The sequence below is a fragment of the Grammomys surdaster genome, unplaced genomic scaffold, assembly GCF_004785775.1.
Source record: "Grammomys surdaster isolate TR1022 unplaced genomic scaffold, NIH_TR_1.0 371, whole genome shotgun sequence".
Taxonomy (NCBI): Eukaryota; Metazoa; Chordata; class Mammalia; order Rodentia; family Muridae; genus Grammomys; species Grammomys surdaster.
Window position 1 is genome coordinate 5,759,731 of NW_021604790.1, and position 20,350 is coordinate 5,780,080.

Sequence of the window (20,350 nt, forward strand, 5' to 3'; positions counted from 1 at the left end):
AAAAAAAAAACTCCACATGAGCTAAAGATGGTGATACACTCTATAATCCTCGCACTCAGGTGGCTGAGACAGAAGGATCAAGAATTCCAGGCTAGTCAGGACTATGAGGGAGACTTTATCTTGTCAGGGAGGAGGACTCAGAGAGCTAGAGATGTAAGTCAGTGTGCTTATTTTCATGCACAAGGCCCTGGATTCAATTCTCAACACTGAGAAGGTTATTAAATATCTTTGCTTTTCGAAGTTTGCATGTGTGTGTGTGTATACATACATACATATATACATACACAAAAATGTATGGATGGATGTGTGATTTTATGTAGTCATATATGTATAATTTATACTTTTACCCTAAAATAATTTACTGCAGCATACTGTATGCAAAGGGACAGTTCTTTGTTTCAGTGGGATTCTAAATAACAAATGTAGAAGAAGGGAAATTGAAAAATCATCAAGCATCATAGTCATTACTGCTGCAAAAGACATCCAGAGTAGATAGCAAAGTTAATGGGCAAATATTCAGAGAGAAACAGGACTTGTATTATTTCCAAATAATCTCTCCTAAGGTATTTTTAATCACAAAAAGAAAGATAGCAGCTTTACAGTGGCAGAGTCTTTACTTCAACTAAGTAAAGCAGGACAGCCTCACCAATAACAAGATATGCCAGCACTGAGAACCCTATGGCTTGATCCATCAAGGACACAACATTTTTTTATGGTATTCCCCCCAAGAAGACATCTCTGATCATCAGACAGACCCAAATTCAGAGACATTCAGCAAAATAACCACTCAATATTTGAAAACACCAATGTTATGAAAAATAACTAAAGCTCTCTTACAGATGAAAGGAGACTAAAGAGAAATAACAAAACACTGCGTGGGGTTTGGATGGGTCTTGAGCAGGAAAGGACCTAATGGACACAATAAAATTTGAGTAATATCTTTAGATAAGATTGCTAAGTGTTGTTTAGATGTTTTAGGTAAAATTGTTTTATGTTAATTTACTGGCTTTTATAATTATGACTATATAAAATACTAATAAAGGAGGCTGGGTGAGGAATAAATGGAAGCTCTGTGTACTACTTTTGCAACATTTCTGTAAGTCTAACATGAGATCAAGTTAAAAAATAAAAGTCTCGTTGCTTTAAAGAGAAATGAAGGGAAAAAAGAAAGGACGAAAAGAAGGTAAGGCTCTAAACTGGAAAATCACTGAAACTACCCAAGCCTGGGAGCTGTTTTTAGCCTCTAGTCCCAGAGTAAAGATTAAAATCAGAGTTAAGTGGTAAGAATAAAAATAAAGTAGTTATTTACAATGAGTCTTCAGAGTTTTAGAAATACTAAAGTAGCTTGTGTGGTGGCGGCTCACATTTTATTTTATGTGATGGGTGTCTGGCCTGCATGTTTGTGCAATACATGGTCTGCTGTTGTGTAAGGAGACCAGAGGAGCCTAGGAGCCAGTGCTATAGACGGCTCTGAGTAGCAGTATACATACTGGGACTTGAACTCAGGTTCTTGGGAAGAGCAGCCAGTGCTCTTAGCCACTAAACATCTCTCGTACCCCAGTGACTTTAATCTCAGCATTCAGGAGACTGATAAAGGAGGATCATCACCATGAGGCCAGCCCCATCTGCATAGTGATTTCCAGGTTTGCTTGTTTGTTTTCTTAGCTGACTTAATAGTTGAAGGATTATGCTAATAAGTAAATCTGGAGTATTGAGTGGCAGGTGGGCTTAAGAGTACAAGAGCTGACCCAAAAGAAGAGCTAATATCACTCTAGAATTCAAAAGATACAAATGTCAGTTGTTATGTAAGCTAGATTTTTCTGTCCAAATGAATTCCAGATATTCAAATCTGTCTTTTCTTGATAAGAGATTAGCTTAATTCTTTCATCAGTGTTCATTTGAAATAGAAAATGTTCTATGGTGTGTGAGAACCTGATACTTTTAACACAAGCCTGGAAGATTTACTGCCACTCAATTCTTTGATAAAGGTTATGATACATTTTATTATTTATTGGATATAGCATTAAATCAAAGTTGTTTCTCTCTCTCTCTCTCTCTCTCTCTCTCACACACACACACACACACACACACACAGAGGCAGTACTAAAGATGGGAACCAGGGTACTGTGCACTCTTGGTAAGCATTCTGCCACTGAGATAATCTCTAACCCAATCAAAATATTTTTAATACTGTATTAAATTTATTATGCGTGTGCTCAAGTGTCTAAGTCAGAAGATAATACATGAGAGCTGTGAGTCCCAGGCATTGAACTCAGGTCCTCAGGCTTGGCAGCAGTCACCTTTACTACAACAGCATTTTACCAGTCCCCAATCAAAATACTATACTGACCTCCACCCTTAAGTATATGTGGCCTTCTAGCCTCTTCTTTTGTTCTTCCCTTGAAGGAAGAACATAACATTTACTTACTGTCTTCCTTCAAAGAAATAATGTAATTCTAGTTGCTTCAAATATATTTTGTTTAGAATTACTCCAATAAAAATTTTAAATAGTTAGCCTAAATAAAACTTAGGGTGGGAAAATCAATTATGTAAGAAAGACATAGCTAAAAATGAGATTAAAACAAGTGATTTTGAGAAATAAGAATCCACGCAGGGAAAAAATAAAAAAATAAAAAAAATAAAAAAAATAAAAAAAAAAAAAAAAAAAAAAAAAAAAAAAAAAAAAAAAAAAAAAAAGAAAAGAAAGAATCCACGCAGGGAAAGGGTTGTGTCAGTTGGTTTATTAAGGCAGATGGATTCTGAGCCATTTCCCAGAAGCTGTAACCATAGTGAGTATAATAACTTCCTCAAAGCTGTAGAGTGCTGTATAAATGCACCTTTTTACTTATAAAATGAGAGACTGGGGAAAAAGTACATACATTTAGGCTTGCTTCCTGTTTTTACATATAGGAAATATTTAGGTGGTGTCAAAAGAGAATTTGGGGGCTGGAGAGATGATTCAGTGCTTAAGAGCACTTCTGTTTTTCCAGAGAACCTAGGTTCAATTCTTACCACCCACATGGCAGCTAACAATTGTCTATAACTCCAGTTCCAGGTGATATGATGCCCTCTTCTGGCCCCCACAGTCATCAGGCATTTTGATACAGGGTCTCACTGAAACTGTAGCTCATGATGAGCTATGCTGAGTGGCAGAGGTCTGCCTGTCTACACCTTTCCAGCTCTGAGGTTACTGACACACAGCTTTTTAGACATGGGTGCTGTCATTCTATCTGACTGAGATAGCTCAGTGCCTAACATAGTTTTCATGGAATTTATATGCTTATACATACCACATAACCACTTTGAAATGTTCAGTTAACAACCTATTTTTGAATCACCTTACAAATCTGAAGATGTTAAGTGGATTTTCTACCTGAATTCTTCAAAGAAATCAAGACTTTTTATCTTGGAATGCCAAATACTAAAATTAAAAGAGAGGCAGCTTTAGAATATATAACTTTAACACTGACTTTTGTTAAATGAAACCTCATTAATCCAAGTACACATCTGAAGGCTTCAGTATAGTTTAGTGGCAGAGTGCTTGGCATTAAGTGCAAATGCCAGGGCTCAATTCCCAGTACTGGAAAAAAAATCTCCAAGCACACATTGGATTTTTAACAAAATCAGTAAAAGAGCCCTTCTTCTAGGTTTTATAATCTTTATCTGTAAAATAATACCCTACTACATTACATAAACACAAGCATACAAGGCTTGCTGGGCTGTACATTGCCTCCACATCTGGAATCAATTGAAGCAATTACGGTGAGATACATGTTGATTTAAAGATCTGTGTCCATGAAGGCAATGACTAGTGGCTCACTGTTGACTGAGAGAACGAGGTTTCCCTTTAGCCTTCTAACACTGTCCTTAGTAATCACTTAAAAGAGTGGAGCTCTAAATATAACCTCTGGTTTCTAGTCCTCCTATGGAGTTTGGACTTCTTTGTTTCATTCACAAGCAGTTCCTCTGCTTAGCTTTAAATATACAATAATATCCAGTATTATTTGATTTCCTTTGTATTTAATGAGAAAGATTTTTAACTATTTAAAAGAGTTGACATTTACAGAATGTTTTAAAGAGATGACCACACTTATAGTCTAGGAGGTTTTTTTCAGATAGTATTCCTCTGTGGTAAACTTGTCTAAGGTAACTGGAGAACAGCATTCCCAGTACATTCATGAGTGCTTTTAGGATGTCCGAGTTACCTATAGGTACAAAGCTAGTAGCTAAAATGAGCATACAGCACGGTGATGGTGGTGCTGCTTAAGACAAGTGTGGAAGTGGTGGTGACCATGAGGAGGAGGAGAAGGGTGAAATCAGCTGATGCCATTACCCTCTTACTAAGTTCTGAGCACCTCATCACATTCTTTCCATAAATCAAGCTGAATCTCTCCTACTGATGCCATGTTTTCTACAGTATGCCATCACTTTTCTTAGCAGCGATAAGCCAGAAGAGTGCTCTATAGTAAAGTCACCCTGGGCTAGGCATGATTGTATATTCTAGTGGTGGAGGCAGGAGGATCAGGAGTTCTAGGCCAGCCTGGGCTACGTAGTGCAACCCTCCTATCAAAAAGAAAAAACCCCTTTTTTCCACTTGGACTTAATGCAAAAAGAACAACCATAACAGAAGATATGGAGTAAATTTTGTACAACTCTAACAAACAGCTTAAAACAGACAGACAGACAGCCCAAAACCTAAATGTTATCAAGACTCTTAAACTCTTAGAATTTAAGACCCACATTTAGCAAAAATCTCACCTCTTTCCTTCTTGCTTTTATCTAATTTTGGTACTTTTCCTCTGTCTGGATTTTTCAAAAAATACTTATTATTTACTGATAATTTTTAAGTCTAAATTATTTTATAGGCTCATCTTTTTAAAAAACAAGACTGTACCAAAAAGTGATGTGAGCATGTGTATCTCTTGAGAGCAATATGGTTTTCCTCACTGTTTTATTTCTAATGCTTTGTTACAAGAGTAAACTTTTCCATACTACTGTGTTGAATAAATGTTAACATTATTAATGTATGTCTTCCTTCTCAGTCTTGCATCCTGTCTCTTATTATCCAGAAGGACTGTCTCATTTTTATTTATAAACTTTAATTTTAGGTTGCTGGAATATATACATATATTATGCTTAATTTTTGACTGTGCATAAATTATACAGTTGCATTAGTGGCTTTTATTTTTATTTGGGGGAAGAAAAAAAAAAAAACGAGAAAATGGAGAAACCAAAGATAGTGTTAGGGTATGGTCATATGTAACCAGAGCTGCTAAGAAGCCTGTTTGCAATCTCATCTTTCCATAGGTGGTTGCCTATCACTATTGCCAAGCAGATAATGCCTACACCTGCCTGGTACCAGAGTTTGTCCACAATGTTGCTGCCCTGCTCTGCCGCTCACCTCAGCTGACAGCTTACCGGGAGCAGCTTCTTCGGGAGCCCCACCTGCAGAGCATGCTAAGCCTCCGGTCCTGTGTTCAAGACCCTATGGCCTCCTTCCGGAGGGGAGTCCTGGAGCCCTTGGAGAACCTCCACAAAGGTATAAATAAGGTCCAAAGGGGTAGTCACTTGGGGTGTGGTATAGAGATGATTATGTTTATTACATTGCCAAGACTAAATGTTCTATAGCTGATGTCTGTAGATTGCAGTTTACAGAAAACTGTGATAGTGCACAGATGTAGTCCCAGCACTTGGAAGAGGCTAGGGCAGGTGCACTGTTTGAATCCAGGAAGTGAAAACAAACCTAGGCAATGTAACAGGACCCTATTTCAAAATAACAGATCCCTGTAGAAACTGATCCTTCCTTCTTTGTTTGTAAAAAGTTCTTATTTTGATTTCCAAATGATTTCAGTTTTCTTATAATAAAGGTAGTAGAGCTTCTCATCCTTTCTGTGGAATTAGAAATAATAAAGTTCCGGCTCCATCTCACTGCTTCAGAGTTTCTATGGCTAGAAACTCTACAGTTAGAAAATATCTGCAGTATATTTATTATGCCACCCATGGCTGCATACCTTAGTATTTACACTAGAAATCACTTAACTGTTCATTTGGAAGGTATGTAAAAAAGCACATGGACATTTTGTGGTACATAGATTATCAGAAAAACTAGTGGTTCTTAATGAAAATTAAATTAGTGGGCTCTGTCTCTGTCTCATGCTCATGCCTTTCCTTTTTCTTTACAGTCCTGGTATTCACTGAAGCCTAAGCACAGTCATCTCCTTAAACCTCTCTCCACTACACATTTTTTTACCTTTTTAAATTTTTATTTTTAGTGTGGGGAGGCAGGTTGGTGTGGGGGATTGCATACATGGTATACTTATACTTGAATGTACACATCCACATGTATAGAATCCAGAGGAAGAGGCTGGTGTCTTCCTCTATAGCTCTCTTCCTTAATTCTCTTAACACAGGGTCTCTCAATGACTAACCTTTGAGCTCCTAAATCTTCCTGTCTCTACCTCACCATCACTTGGGTTACAGGCATATGCAGAGATACCCAGCTTTTTACATGTGTGCTTGAGATTCCAGCACTTACATAGTACTCTTACCCACCGAGCCATCCCTCCACCCTCCCCTATACCATTAGTAGTCAGAGTAGCAGTAGTTGTAGTATTACATTTTACTTATTTATTTTGTGTGGGAATATTCATACCACAGCTTGTATGTGGTGATCAGAAGATAGCTTGTGGGAATCAGTTCTGTCATCCTACTGTGTGGGTCCCAGGAATCAAACTCTGGTCATCATGTGTGGAAACAGGTCCCTTTACCTACTAAGCCACCTTACCTGTTTCTCTGCTTGTAACAATGTTTTTATCAGCACTGGAAGCCAAACAGAATAATAATGATTAAGTATCTCAGTTGTGCTACTCAATACATTAGTATAGATATATAAAATCTTAATTATTTGATATGAACATTTAATGAGCATTTAGAGTATGCCAGATAAACTTTGTGCTGTACAAGTATTAGTTGTTTTTGCTCAAGTTGTTAGCTGTTTCTCTTTGACTAAATTGTGTGCAATTACATTTCAAACCTTGTGTTTATCTTTTCTCATTCATACCTACCTTTTCACCTTGAACATGGTAGATATTTCAGGATACATTTTGAATAGAGGCATAAAAGGGGAACTGTTCATATGCATGTTTTTGGTTTGGTTTGGTTTGGTTCGGTTTGGTTTGGTTTGGTTTGGTTCGGTTTTTTGAGACAGGGTCTCTTTTTGTAGCTCTGGCTGTCCTGGAGTTCACAGTGTAGACCAGGCTGCCCTCAAACTCACAGAGATCCACCTGCCTCTGGCTCCAGAGTGCTAGATTAAAGGCATGTGCCACCAAGCCCAGTGATACATGGGTATTTTAAAAGGGCAGTGATACAAAGAGCTATGCCCTATAAGTGTTCAAAAAGAATATACAGATGCTTGCTGAGTCTGCACCAAATTCTCAACCATACTAACATGGTTCATTATTTTACTGTAAGGTAGATCTATTCATTTATCTCTCTATCCCTTTAGATATCCCTATTAACAGAATTCTGAGTAAGTTAAATTGCTTCATCTTGTTCTGGGGGTTTCTACTCACTCTTAAAGTTATAAGCAGCAGTTGGAAAAACAATTTACAGACGTTAAAAATTGTTTAATCAACCCAAAAGAAAAAATAGAAAAGATTAGATAAATTATATTAAGGAATTAGTTGTAAGATATAAATGGAGTAAGTAAATGAAATGCAGAAACAGACTGAATGAAGAACAAAATCTGATTTATACGCTGCTGTCTTCATAGAGTTACTCAAATATCACACAACTGAAAATGAAAGAATAGAAAACTAAATAGCAGGTTAAACATAAACCATAAGAAATCTAGAATAGAAAAAAAGAAATCTAGAATAATTTGTTTATGTCAGAATAGACTTTTAAACAGGCAATATTAGGAAAGGCAATTAGTACACATGAAAGCCAATTTCATCAGGAGATAATCAAAAATCCTAGAATTAGGGTTTCAGAATCATGAATCAAAAACTGATCAAAAAGCTTAATAAGCAAAGTCCAGTTAGAGATAGGTATTTAAATGCTTCTCAGTAACTATTGGAACAAGTAGAGAAAAAAATTAAAGATACAGACTTGAATAATATCATCAGCCAACTTGCTCTGGTTGGTACTTATAAGAACGTTACCTAATAAATACAAGATACATATTTTCTTCAAGAAAACTAAGCTATATTCTGAACTATAGAACAAGTCTCAAAATTTCTAAGTTATTTGAGAAACTCCCAGCACTTAGGATGCTGAGGTGAGAGAGCTGTGAGTTCAAGACTAAGTTAGACTATACATAATGAGGTCCTGCCTCTAAAACAACAAAAATTAAAGTTAAAATATCAGTCTATGGAGCTAGCTTAGTCTGTAATATGCAAGGATCCAAGTTTGGTACTCAGTGTATTTATGAAAAAACAAACAAGAAAAAAGAAATACAGGCACACACTTGTAATTCCACTGTTGGGGAGAAGGAAGCAAGTGGGTCTCCAGGGCTCACTAGACAGTATCCTGGTCTATGTGGCAAGTCCCTGGCCAGTAAGAGAGCCTGTTTCTCAAAAAAAAAAAAAAGCAACAGCACCCAAGGAACAACACCGAGTTGTCCACTGCACATTGTGGGTATGCACACCCCAAGAAGGTAAATATTGCAGCAGTGTTGTCTAAAGCAATGTAATTAAATTAGAAATCAGTAACAATATAATCTTAAATATGTATAAGTTAACCTACTTCTAAATAACCTATATGTCAAAGATCAGGTCATACAGAGAATGTTTAATATGTCAAAATGAATAATATAAAATAACTTGTGTGAGTTTCCTTCTTAAACTAGAAAAATACAAGAAAAATTAAGTTAATTAATATAAATAAGGAAGTGATCTTCAAACAGAAATGATTGAAGTAGAAAGTTGATGTGAAATTGGAAAATCAAGTCTCAACAAGACTGTTCAAAAAATGAGAGAGAAACATTAACTAACAGTATCATAAATCAAGAGGTGGTACCACTACAGTTCATTAAAATATTTTTTAAAATAAGTCATTATAAATAACTTTATGACAATAAAATTCAACAAATTGACTAAAGTAGACATTCTGAAACATATACATAACATGCCAATATATTTTAAGAAAAAATAGAAAAGAACATTTTATTTTATCAGGCAAGCATAACACTGATAGACATCAAAATGTCAAACTTAAGGACCTTTTAAAACTGAAAAAAAAAAAGGAAGAAGAAATAGATTATAGACCATTATTCCTTTATTCCTCATAGCCATCATAACAAAGTCTTAGAAGAAGAAAAAAGCTAATAGTGCAGTTAGTTTCTACTTGGTCAGGATTACAATGTTTCCTTAACATTTGGAAGTTAATCTGTATAATTTATCATATTAACAAAAAATCATCAATATAGTTATCCTAATAAGTATATAAACCAAGATGTCCATCAACGTAGTGAATAAATGGATTGTAAACTTGTTCAATGGACTCCTTCTTAGTAGTAAAAAGAAACAAATACTACGTTCAACAGTGTTAGTCTCAGAGACTTTATATTAAGCAGAAGAAACAAATGTATGTAGCCTGTGGTGATAGAAGTTAAAATACTGGCTGCCCTTTGAGCACTGACAGGAAGGAAACCTAAAGGAATTTTCTTGAATGACAGAAATGTTTTTCACTTTGATCAGGTTTTTAGTTGCATGATTCTATATAGTTACCAACACTTGTTAAAGTATATAACTGAAATGGCCTTCATTTATCATATATACATATTATCCTCAGGTAGCTAGAGTTTTGCTCCCAGGAAAGTTTTATGGAAAATACTTTTCAATTCATAGGAGTTAGATTGCTAATAATGCACTTCTCCTTTTAAAAAATAGACCTATACATTGGGAAAAAAAATCCGTTGATATCTTATAAACCCACATCCCTAGGTAACTTTTAAGTAACTCTTCCCAAGAAAGGAAGGAAAATCTCAAGAAAGAAAACCTCACAGGGTTTTAAAAAGACTATCGTTGTCCTGATTAAGGGACAATTGTTTTCTTTCTTACAGTGCTAGAGACCAAATCCAGGACTATATGGTAGACAGATCTACCACCCAGCTCATATTAGTCCCCACTTTAGAGACAAGAAATATTTATGTTTTACTCATGGAGTGAGTATTGTGTTCTATTGGAAATTTCTGCAAATGAAACTTAGCTTTATTAGGAAATTGTTTCATTCATTACAATATCCAGAGCCAAGGAGATGGCTCCTCAGTGAGCAAAAGCACTTTCCTCCAAGCCCACCAACCTGAGTTCAACCTCTGGGGATCCACATGGTAGGATAAAACTGACTACATATATACACCACAAGTGTAAGACCACCCCACCTGAGTATCTATCCCATGTGCAATCACCAAAGGTAGATGCTGATGTGGAAGACAGGAAGTGCATGCTGATAAGAGCCTGATATGGATATCTCCTCAGAGGCCTTCAAGAGTCTGACATATTCAGAGGCAGATGCTCACAACTAGCCATTGAACTGATCATGGGGTTCTCAATAGAGGAGTTAGAGTGAAGACTGAAGGAGCTGAAAGGGTTTGTGGCACCATGAGGAGAGCAACAATACCAACCAACCACAGCTCCCAGGGTCTAAACCACCAGCCTGGGAGCACTTAGGGGGGGATCCAGGGCTTCAGCTGAATATGTAAAAGTGGAGGGCCCTGCTGGGCATAGGTGGAAGAAGAGAACCTTGACCTCATGAAGGCTGGATGCCCCAGGGGGTGGGAATTTTGAGGGTGGGGAGGTGGGAGTGGGGGGGTGTAGATAGAGGTTACATCCACAGAGAAGAAGGAGGAGGGGCGAGGGGATTGGGGGTTCCGAGGGGGTGGTGGGGGATGGGGTAAGGGGACAACATAGGAAATGTAAATAAATCATCCAATAAAAAAAAAAAAAGAAAAAAAAAAGGAAGTATTTAAGAGATCTCAGGCAGCAGCTCTGTACCCAACCTCAGAAAACCCAGAGGAAGAGGGCCTCCCAGGAGCTTTAACTCGGGCAGCATCTCAGGTAAGGAAACAGCAACAGCCACCCCAAACAGGGGGTAACTGGGACCCAGTAATTCACTCCTGGCCCAGAGCATGGGTTCCTTCCAGTCTGGGCCCGAGCACTCAGCAGATCCCGGGAGTCAGCTCTGCACCCAATCTCTCAGGACCCAGAGGAAGCAGGGCTCCCAGGAGCTCTAACCCAAGCAGTAGAGCAGAATCCTAGGCAAGAAGGCAACAACACTTGCCCCAAACAGGGAGTAACTGGGACCCACTGGGACCCAGTAATTCACTCCTGGCCCTGAGCACGGGTTCCTTCCGGTCTAGGCCAGAGCATTCAGCAGATCCCGAGAGACAGCTCTGCACCCAATCTCACAGGACCCAGAGGAAGTGGGGCTCCCAGGAGCTCTAACCCAAGCAGTAGAGCAGTATCTTAGGTAAGAAGGCAACAACACTTGCCCCAAACAGGGAGCAACCGGGACCCACTGGGACCCAGGAATTCACTCTTGGCCTGGAGCACGGGTTCCTTCCGGTTTCTACCTGAGCACGGATCACATCTTGGGCCTCAGCTCTAACCCCAGCAGCAAAACCCATCCCAAACAGCTCTGACACAACCTAGATAATAGGAAAGACAGGCTCCAGTCAGAGACAGCACAGATAGCACAAAGGAGATCCAGATGGCAAAAGGCAAGTACAAGAACATAAGCATCAGCAACCCAAAGTACTTCCCATCATCAGAACCTAGTTCTCCCACGTTAGAAAGTCCTGAACTCCCCATATCACCAGGAAAGCAAGAACCAGATCTAAAATCACTTCTAATGATGATGATAGAGGACTTTAAGAAGGTCATAAATAACACTATCAAAGAACTTTGGGAGAACACAGGTAAACAGGTAGAAGCCCTTAAAGAGGAAACACAAAAATCCTTTAAAGAATTACAAGAAAACACAAACAAGTGAAGGAATTGAACAAAACCATCCAGGACATAAAAATGGAAGTAGAAACAATAAAGAAATCACAAAGGGAGACTACCCTGGAGATAGAAAACCTAAGAAAGAAATCAGGAGTCATAGACACAAGCATCACCAACAGAATACAAGAGATTGAAGAAAGAATCTCAGGTGCAGAAGATACCATAGAAAATATTGACACAATAGTCAAAGAAAATGCAAAAAGTTCTTAACACAAAACATCCAGGACACAATGAGAAGACCAAACCTAAGGATAATAGGTATAGAAGAGAGTGAAGATTCCCAACTTAAAGGGCCAATAAATATCTACAACAAAATTATAGAAGAAAACTTCCCTAACCTAAGGAATGAGATACCCATAATCATACAAGAAGCCTACAGAACGCCAAATAGACTATATCAGAAAAGAAATACCTCCCGTCACATAATAATCAAAACACAAAATGCACAAAACAAAGAAAGAATTTTAAAAGCAGTAAGGGAAAAAGGCCAAGTAACATAAAGGCAAATCTATCAGAATTACACCTGACTTCTCACCAGATACTATAAAAGCCAGAAGATCCTGGACAAATGTCATACAGACCCTAAGAGAACATAAATGCCAGCCCAGGCTACTATACCCAGCAAAACTCTCAATTACCATAGATGGAGAAACCAAGATATTACACGACAAAACCAAATTTACACAGTATCTTTCCACAAATCCAGCACTACAAAGGATAATAGCAGGAAAGCTCCAACACAAGGAGGGCAATCATACCCTAGAAAGAGCAAGAAAATAATTCCCTTCCAACAAAACCAAAAGAAGATAACCACACAAACAATGCCTCCACTATTAGCAAAAATGATAGGAAGCAACAACACCCTCTTTTTAATATCCCTTAATATCAATGGACTCAATTCCCCAATAAAAAGGCATAGGCTAACGGACTGGATGCGCAAACAGGAAACCCACCTCAGCGACAAAGACAGAGTAAAAGGTTGGAAAACAATTTTTCAAGCAAATGGCCCTAAGAAACAAGCTGGAATAGCCACTCTAATATCGAATAAAATCGACTTTCAACTTAAAGCTATCAAGAAGGATAAAGAAGGACATTTCATACTTGTCAAAGGAAAAGTCAACCAACATGAACTCTCAATTCTGAATATCTATGCGCCAAATGCAAGAGCATCAACTTTCATAAAAGAAACCTTACTAAAGCTCAAAGCACACATTGCACCTCACACAATAATAGTGGGAGACTTCAACACCCCACTCTCAGCAATGGATAGATCATGGAAACAGAAACTAAGCAGAGATACAGTGAAACTAACAGAAGTTATGAACCAAATGGACTTAACATATCTATAGAACATTTCACCCTAAAGCAAAAGAATATACCTTTTTCTCAGCACCTCATGGTACCTTCTCCAAAATAGACCATATAATTGGACACAAGACAGGCCTCAACAGACACAAAAAGATTGAAATAACCCCTTGTATCCTATCAGATCACCATGGTCTAAGACTGGTCTTCAATAATGACAAAGACAATGGAAAGCCCACATTCACATGGAAACTGAACAACACCCTACTCATTGATAATCTTGTCAGGGAAGAAATAAAGAAAGAAATTAAAAACTTTTTAGAATTTAATGAAAATGATAACACATCATACCAAAACCTATGGGATACAATGAAAGCAGTGCTAAGAGGAAAATTCATAGCTCTAAGTGCCTACAAAAAAGAAACTGGAGGGAGCATACATGAACAACTTGACAACACACCTGAAAGCCCTAGAACAAAAAGAAGTTAATACACCCAAGAGGAGTAGACGGCAGGAAATAATCAAACTCAGGGCAGAAATCAACCAAATAGAAACAAAAAGAACTATACAAAGAATCAATAAAACCAGGAGCTGGTTCTTTGAGAAAATCAACAAGATAGATAAACCCTTAGCCAGACTAATCAGAGGGCAGAGAGCCAGTATCCAAATTAATAAAATCAGAACTGAAAAGGGTGACATAACAACAGAAACAGAGGAAATTCAAAAAATCATCAGATCCTACTACAAAAGCCTATACTCAACAAAATTGGAAAATCTGGATGAAATGGAAAGTTTTCTAGACAAATACCAGTTACCAATGTTAAATCAGGATCAGATAAACCATCTAAACAGTCCCATAACCCCCCAAAAAAATAGAAACAATCATTAAAAGTCTCCCCACTAAAAAAAGTCTGGGACCAGACAGTTTTAGTGCAGAATTCTATCAGACCTTCAAAGAAGACCTAATACCAATTCTCTTCAAACTATTCCACAGAATAGAAACAGAAGGAACACTACCCAATTCGTTCTGTGAAGCCACAATTATGCTCATACCTAAACCACACAAAGACCTAACAAAGAAAGAGAACTTCAGACCAATCTCCCTTATGAACATTGATGCAAAAATACTCAATAAAATTCTAGCAAACTGAATCCAAGAACACATCAAAACAATTATCCATCATGATCAAGTAGGCTTTATCCCAGGAATGCAGGGTTGGTTCAATATACAGAAATCCATCACTGTAATCCACTATATAAACAAACTCAAAGAAAAAAAACCACATGATCATCTCACTAGATGCTGAGAAAGCATTTGACAAAATTTAATACCCCTTTATGATAAAAGTCTTGGAAAGATCAGGAATTCAAGGTCCATACCTAAACATAGTAAAAGCAATATACAGCAAACCAGTAGCCAACATCAAACTAAATGGAGAGAAACTTGAAGCAATCCCACTAAGATCAGGGACTAGGCAAGGCTGCCCACTCTCCCCCTACCTATTCAATATAGTACTAGAAGTCCTAGCCAGAGCAATTAGGCAATACAAGGAGGTCAAAGGGATACAAATTGGAAAGGAAGAAGTCAAAATATCGCTATTTGCAGATGATATGATAGTATACTTAAGTGACCCCAAAACTTCCACCAGAGAACTCCTAAACCTGATAAACAACTTTAGCAAAGTGGCTGGATATAAAATTAACTCAAGCAAATCAGTAGCCTTCCTCTACTCAAAAGATAAACTTGCTGAAAAAGAAATTATGGAAATGACGTCCTTCACAATAGTCACAAACAATATAAAATACCTTGGTGTGAATCTAACCAAGCAAGTAAAAGACCTGTATGACAAGAACTTCAAGCCCCTGAAGAAAGAAATTGAAACAGATCTCAGAAGATGGAAAGATCTCCCATGCTCATGGATTGGAAGGATTAATATAGTAAAAATGGCTATCTTGCCAAGAGCCATCTACAGATTTAATGCAATCCCCATCAAAATTCCCACTCAATTCTTCACAGAGATAGAAAGAGCAATCTTAAAATTCATTTGGAATAACAAAAAACACAGGATAGCAAAAACTGCTCTCAGCAATAAAAGAACTTCTGGGGGAATCACCATCCCTGTCTTCAAGCTGTACTACAAAGCAATAGTGATAAAAACTGCATTGTATTGGAACAGAGATAGGCAGAAGGATCAATGGAATAGAATAGAAGACCCAGAAATGAACCCCCATACCTATGGTCACTTGATCTTTGACAAAGGAGCTAAAACCATCCAGTGGGAAAAAGACAGCATTTTCAACTGGAGGTCAGCATGTAGAAGAATGAAAATTGATCCATACTTATCTCCTTGTACAAAGCTCAATTCCAAGTGGATCAAGGACCTCCACAAAAAACCAGCTACACTGAAACTAATAGAAGAGAAATTGGGGAAAAGCCTCGAACACATGGGCACAGGAGAAAAGTTCCTGAACAGAACACCAATGGCTTGTGCTCTAAGACCAAGAATTGACAAATGGGACCTCATAAAACTGCAAAGCTTCTGTAAAGCAAAGGACACAGTCAATAGGACAAAGTGGCAACCAACAGATTGGGAAAAGATCTTCACCAATCCTACATCTGATAAAGGGCTAATATCCAAGGTATACAAAGAACTGAAGAAATTAGACTCTAGACAATCAAAGAACCCTATTTAAAAAATGGAGCAAAGAGCTGGACAAAGAATTCTCAACTGAGGAAGCTCGAATGGTTGCGAAGCACCTAAAGAAGTGTTCAGCATCCCTAGTTATCAGGGAAATGCAAATGAAAACAACACCTCACACCAGTCAGAATGGCTCTGGTCAAAAACACAGGTGACAGCAGATGTTGGTGAGGATGTGGAGAAAGAGGAACACTCCTCCACTGTTGGTGGGATTGTAAACTGGTACAATCACTATGGAAAGCAGTCTGGCGGTATCTCAGAAAATTGAATATAGTGTTACCTGAGGACCCAACTATACCACTCCTGGGCATATACCCAAAAGATGTTTCAACATACAACAGGGACACATGCTCCACTATGTTCATAGCAGCCTTATTTATAACAAGCCAGAAGTTGGAAAGAACCCAGATGTCCTTCAACAGAAGAATGGATGCAGAAAATGTGGTACATTTATACAATGGAGTACTACTCAGCTATTAAAAACAATGAGTTCATGAAGTTCTTAGGCAAATGGTTGGAGCTGGAAAATATCATCCTGAGTGAGGTGACCCAATCTCAAAAGAACATACATGGTATGCACTCACTGATAAGTGGATATTAGCCCAAAAGCTCACAATACCTAAGACACAACATATAGACCCCATGAAACTCAAGAAGAAGAAGGAAGACCAAAGTGTGGGTGCTTTGGTCCTTTCTAGAAGGAGTATCAAAAGTTTCAACCAGAGCTCCCAAAGTCTAAACCTCCAGCCTGAGAGCACCAAGAGAGGGGCTCATGTCTCCACCTGTATAAGTAATTGAGGGTAGCCTTGTCAGACATCAGTGGAAGTGGAGGGCCTTGGTCCCCAAAAGTTTGGATCCCCTTTAGTGTTGGGGAATTCAAGAGCAGGGAGCTGTATTCCCCCCTGAACACCCACGCTCCAGTGTCATCCCCTTCCCCACGTCCTGCCTTTCTGTGTTTATAACCCCTGTGTGAATGAATTACGATTTGAAAAAATAAATAAATTATTTTTAAAAAGAAGTATTTAAAATGTTTTTCAAAAGAAAATAATTTTCTACAGGTGCATTGTCATCTGCCTTTTTATCCCTATGAAGATCTTGACTTAGGAATCACCCAGGTAAAGTTAGGAGATGTGTAACAGGAGGGACAGGTTGTGCTAAGCTTTTAGCAGTCCCCTGGGGAAGGAAGAATGACTATAATACATACCTGTCTCCATCATGAAAATGTTCTCAGGCTACCACCCGCTGAACAAATGCTCTTGAAACTAGTGAGCTCCCTTGAAGCAGCATAGAACTTGTCCAGCATACTAGGAGGTGCTCAGCCAACCAGATGCATCTATTTTCTCTGTGGAAATTAAGACACAATTAAGCTTCTGGGAGCCAGAGTTCTCAAAATCAAGCATGTAACAATTCCCAGTTGTTTAAGTAAATTCCTAATTCCAAGTAATTCCTCTATTACTTAATTTTTGGACTTAAAAATTTCCTTAGACCATTTTGTTTTCTTAGTGCCATGTCATTTATAATTAACACTTTATTTAAAAACATTATTATAATTTAGAACTGGAATCCATAGTGTATTTCTTTTCCTAATATATAGACACTTGAAAGTAACCATTAAAATTATCTGGCCTGGAGCTGGGCAGTGCTGGTGCACACCTTTAATTCCTGCATTCCAGAGGTGGGGGCAGAGGCAGGAGAATCTCTGAGTTTAAGGCCAGCCAGGACTACACAGAAAAATCCTGTCTCAAACAAAACACACCATTATCTGGCCTGTGGATATAGCTCAGTAGTGGAGTATTTACTCATTATGCAAAAGACCCTGGTTGCAATCCCAAGTATTGGCAAAAGATATACAAACACCTCTTCATAATTTGAGAACTGACATTATAATATTGGTAAACTGAAATTAGTTTCTTAATGCTAAACTTGAAAAAATTGTGTGCTTGTGTTTAAAAATTAAAAGAATCAGTATTTTACAGTAGTCTGGACCTTTTATTTTGAACCTAGTTTCATTTTTCCTTCAGATTAAACATGTTTCTTCATTAGATAACCAGAAGTATTCAATATTAGTCAAGAACTGATACACACTTAGAGAGAGTACAAGCCCGAAATCTCACTAAGCACTCTCAGCCTGAACCTAAAGATAAATTAATTCAATTAATTTAGAAGGGAACTAAATGCCAACAATTCTCTGACATGACTCCTCCCCTAGGAGATTAGTGATGGGACTGCCTCATCATCTAGGACACTGCCAGGATCTTGAGATCTGACCTGCCAAGTTCATCCATGTTCCATCCTCTCTTCTCAGAGCAGTCATGTATATTTCTGAATGCTACCTCAGTCTTTAAGAAATTTGCAAAAGAATATGTGATATTATTTTCTTTATGCTGTGATAGGAACAACCAGTCTATTTAGCTTTTATATGTGTCAGAGAACAGTGGAGTTCCATATTCAAGAGCTCATAACTCCAGCTGTCAGACTCTTACACAATAAAAACACGATATTCCTGAACCTGTGACCTGATGAAAAACTAAGTAATTCCCTAAATGAAAGATTGCATGTCTTTATAATAAGTTATACACTCTGAGCATTGTAATAACCTTTTTTTCCAGACTGATCTGTGATCCTAGACCCAGTGAGAACCCATCTATCCACTTGGTAATTGTGAAATAATTTGTTTCTTTCTATCTCAGAGAGAAAAATCCCAGATGAAGATTTCATCATTTTAATTGATGGATTAAATGAAGCAGAATTTCACAAACCGGATTATGGGGATACAATTGTATCATTTCTAAGTAAAATGATTGGAAATTTTCCTTCTTGGCTCAAACTAATTGTAACAGTTAGGAGCAGTTTACAGGTATGTGTTTGTTTGCTTCTGAACTGTAGATTATCTCCCTTCCAAGGAGCTTAAACTGAGAAAGTTCTGAATCCTAGTTCTCTTAGCTCTTCTTAAACCTAAGAGACATGATCTAGAAAAAACCATTCTCTCTGTATGTCAAGATCCTATTCCCATTGCTCTGGGTAAGGCTTCGTAAAATGTTCCTCAAAATAGCATTAAGAGGCTAAGTATGTAATCCAACCACACCTGAAGCAGAAAAAGGAGGGTCATGAGTTCAAGATCAGTCTAAAAGGAGCAAAAAAGAAAAGAAAAAAGAAAAGTTTATTCTTTGGACTTTGTCCTGATGTAGTAGTAGTGAAAAGGGGGAAATGACTCACACTTTGAATTCCACTTCACACGTTCAGCCTGCCCTAGAGGCTCACACTTCCCACTTCTTCCCTCACTTACCCTTGAGCTCATTTTTTGGTAGTGTGGATGTAAAGTTGTCACTGTCTATGCCTTCCTCTCACAAATATTGGCAATATTAGGACTTCAGATTATATTTATTACAACTAAGAGATAATGTTTTGCTTCCTTTAAATTATCCTTCCTACTTGTTAATAATAGTTTAATGGCCTGAAAGAACCAGGAATGTGGTATTGAGTCTGTAAAAAGTACTGGGCTAAGGAGATAGTGTTGTCGCTCCCGTTCTTTTGTGTTCATATGTGGTTTGGAATAGTGAGTCCCATCTTTAAAAAAAATCCCTTCTTGATTAAGATCACATAGAATATATAATCATCCCACTATTTTGATATAGCCCATTTGTAATAACTAATACATAGATGAGTCACATTAAGTCTCCCACCTTTCCCCTTCTTCAGCTTCTACTGTTATTCTTATATATTGGCAAATTGTATCTACTGACCTCCTGACAAGAAGCAGTATCCCTAATCCCTTCACCATACAGATGTTTGCTATCATTCTGCAGGTTATGTGGGTTACAGTCTAGATCCACATAATGATCTTTACAGCTAAAATTACATACAACCTAATTAGTGGATCGTAGCTTTGTTGTTAAAATATTAATAGGAAAGATCTCCAGGAACAAAATTGTGTGTTTGGTTTTATTTCTTGGTTTGTTTTTATTTTTGTTTGTTTTCATTTTTTTAAGGAAAAAGAAAATAAATTTTATTAGGTAACCTAGGCTGGCCTCAAACTCATGATCCTCCTGTCTCAACCTCCTAAGTATTGAATTTACAGATATGTGCCACCACACCTAGTTATGATCTCTACTTTTGATATTTATGCATAGGCAGTGTTGACCTGAGATCTATTCTAACATGATATCATTTGTAATTGAAGAAGAAATTTTAAATGTCTAGGTAGATAGAGCAGAAAAACCTTCATTTTTTAACTGTGCTAAAGAATAGACAGAGTACTATGCATGTTCCAGATGTAAAGTCCAAATTTCAGTGTCTTCATGGGTAAAGACCTGCAGTAACTTCCTAGATACTGTATTCTCC

General features: G+C 37.7%; 1 protein-coding gene across 2 annotated transcripts in view; it reads left to right on the forward strand.

Moving 5' to 3' along the window:
* The window catches only part of Tanc2 (tetratricopeptide repeat, ankyrin repeat and coiled-coil containing 2), a 284,441-nt gene that overhangs the window by 209,082 nt on the left and 55,009 nt on the right, over positions 1-20,350 (forward strand). For both annotated transcript variants that reach the window (XM_028780603.1, XM_028780602.1), the window contains exons 11-12: positions 5,308-5,539; positions 18,700-18,866. In XM_028780603.1, coding sequence (XP_028636436.1) covers positions 5,308-5,539; positions 18,700-18,866 — 399 coding nt within the window. The remainder of the gene's footprint in view (positions 1-5,307; positions 5,540-18,699; positions 18,867-20,350) is intronic.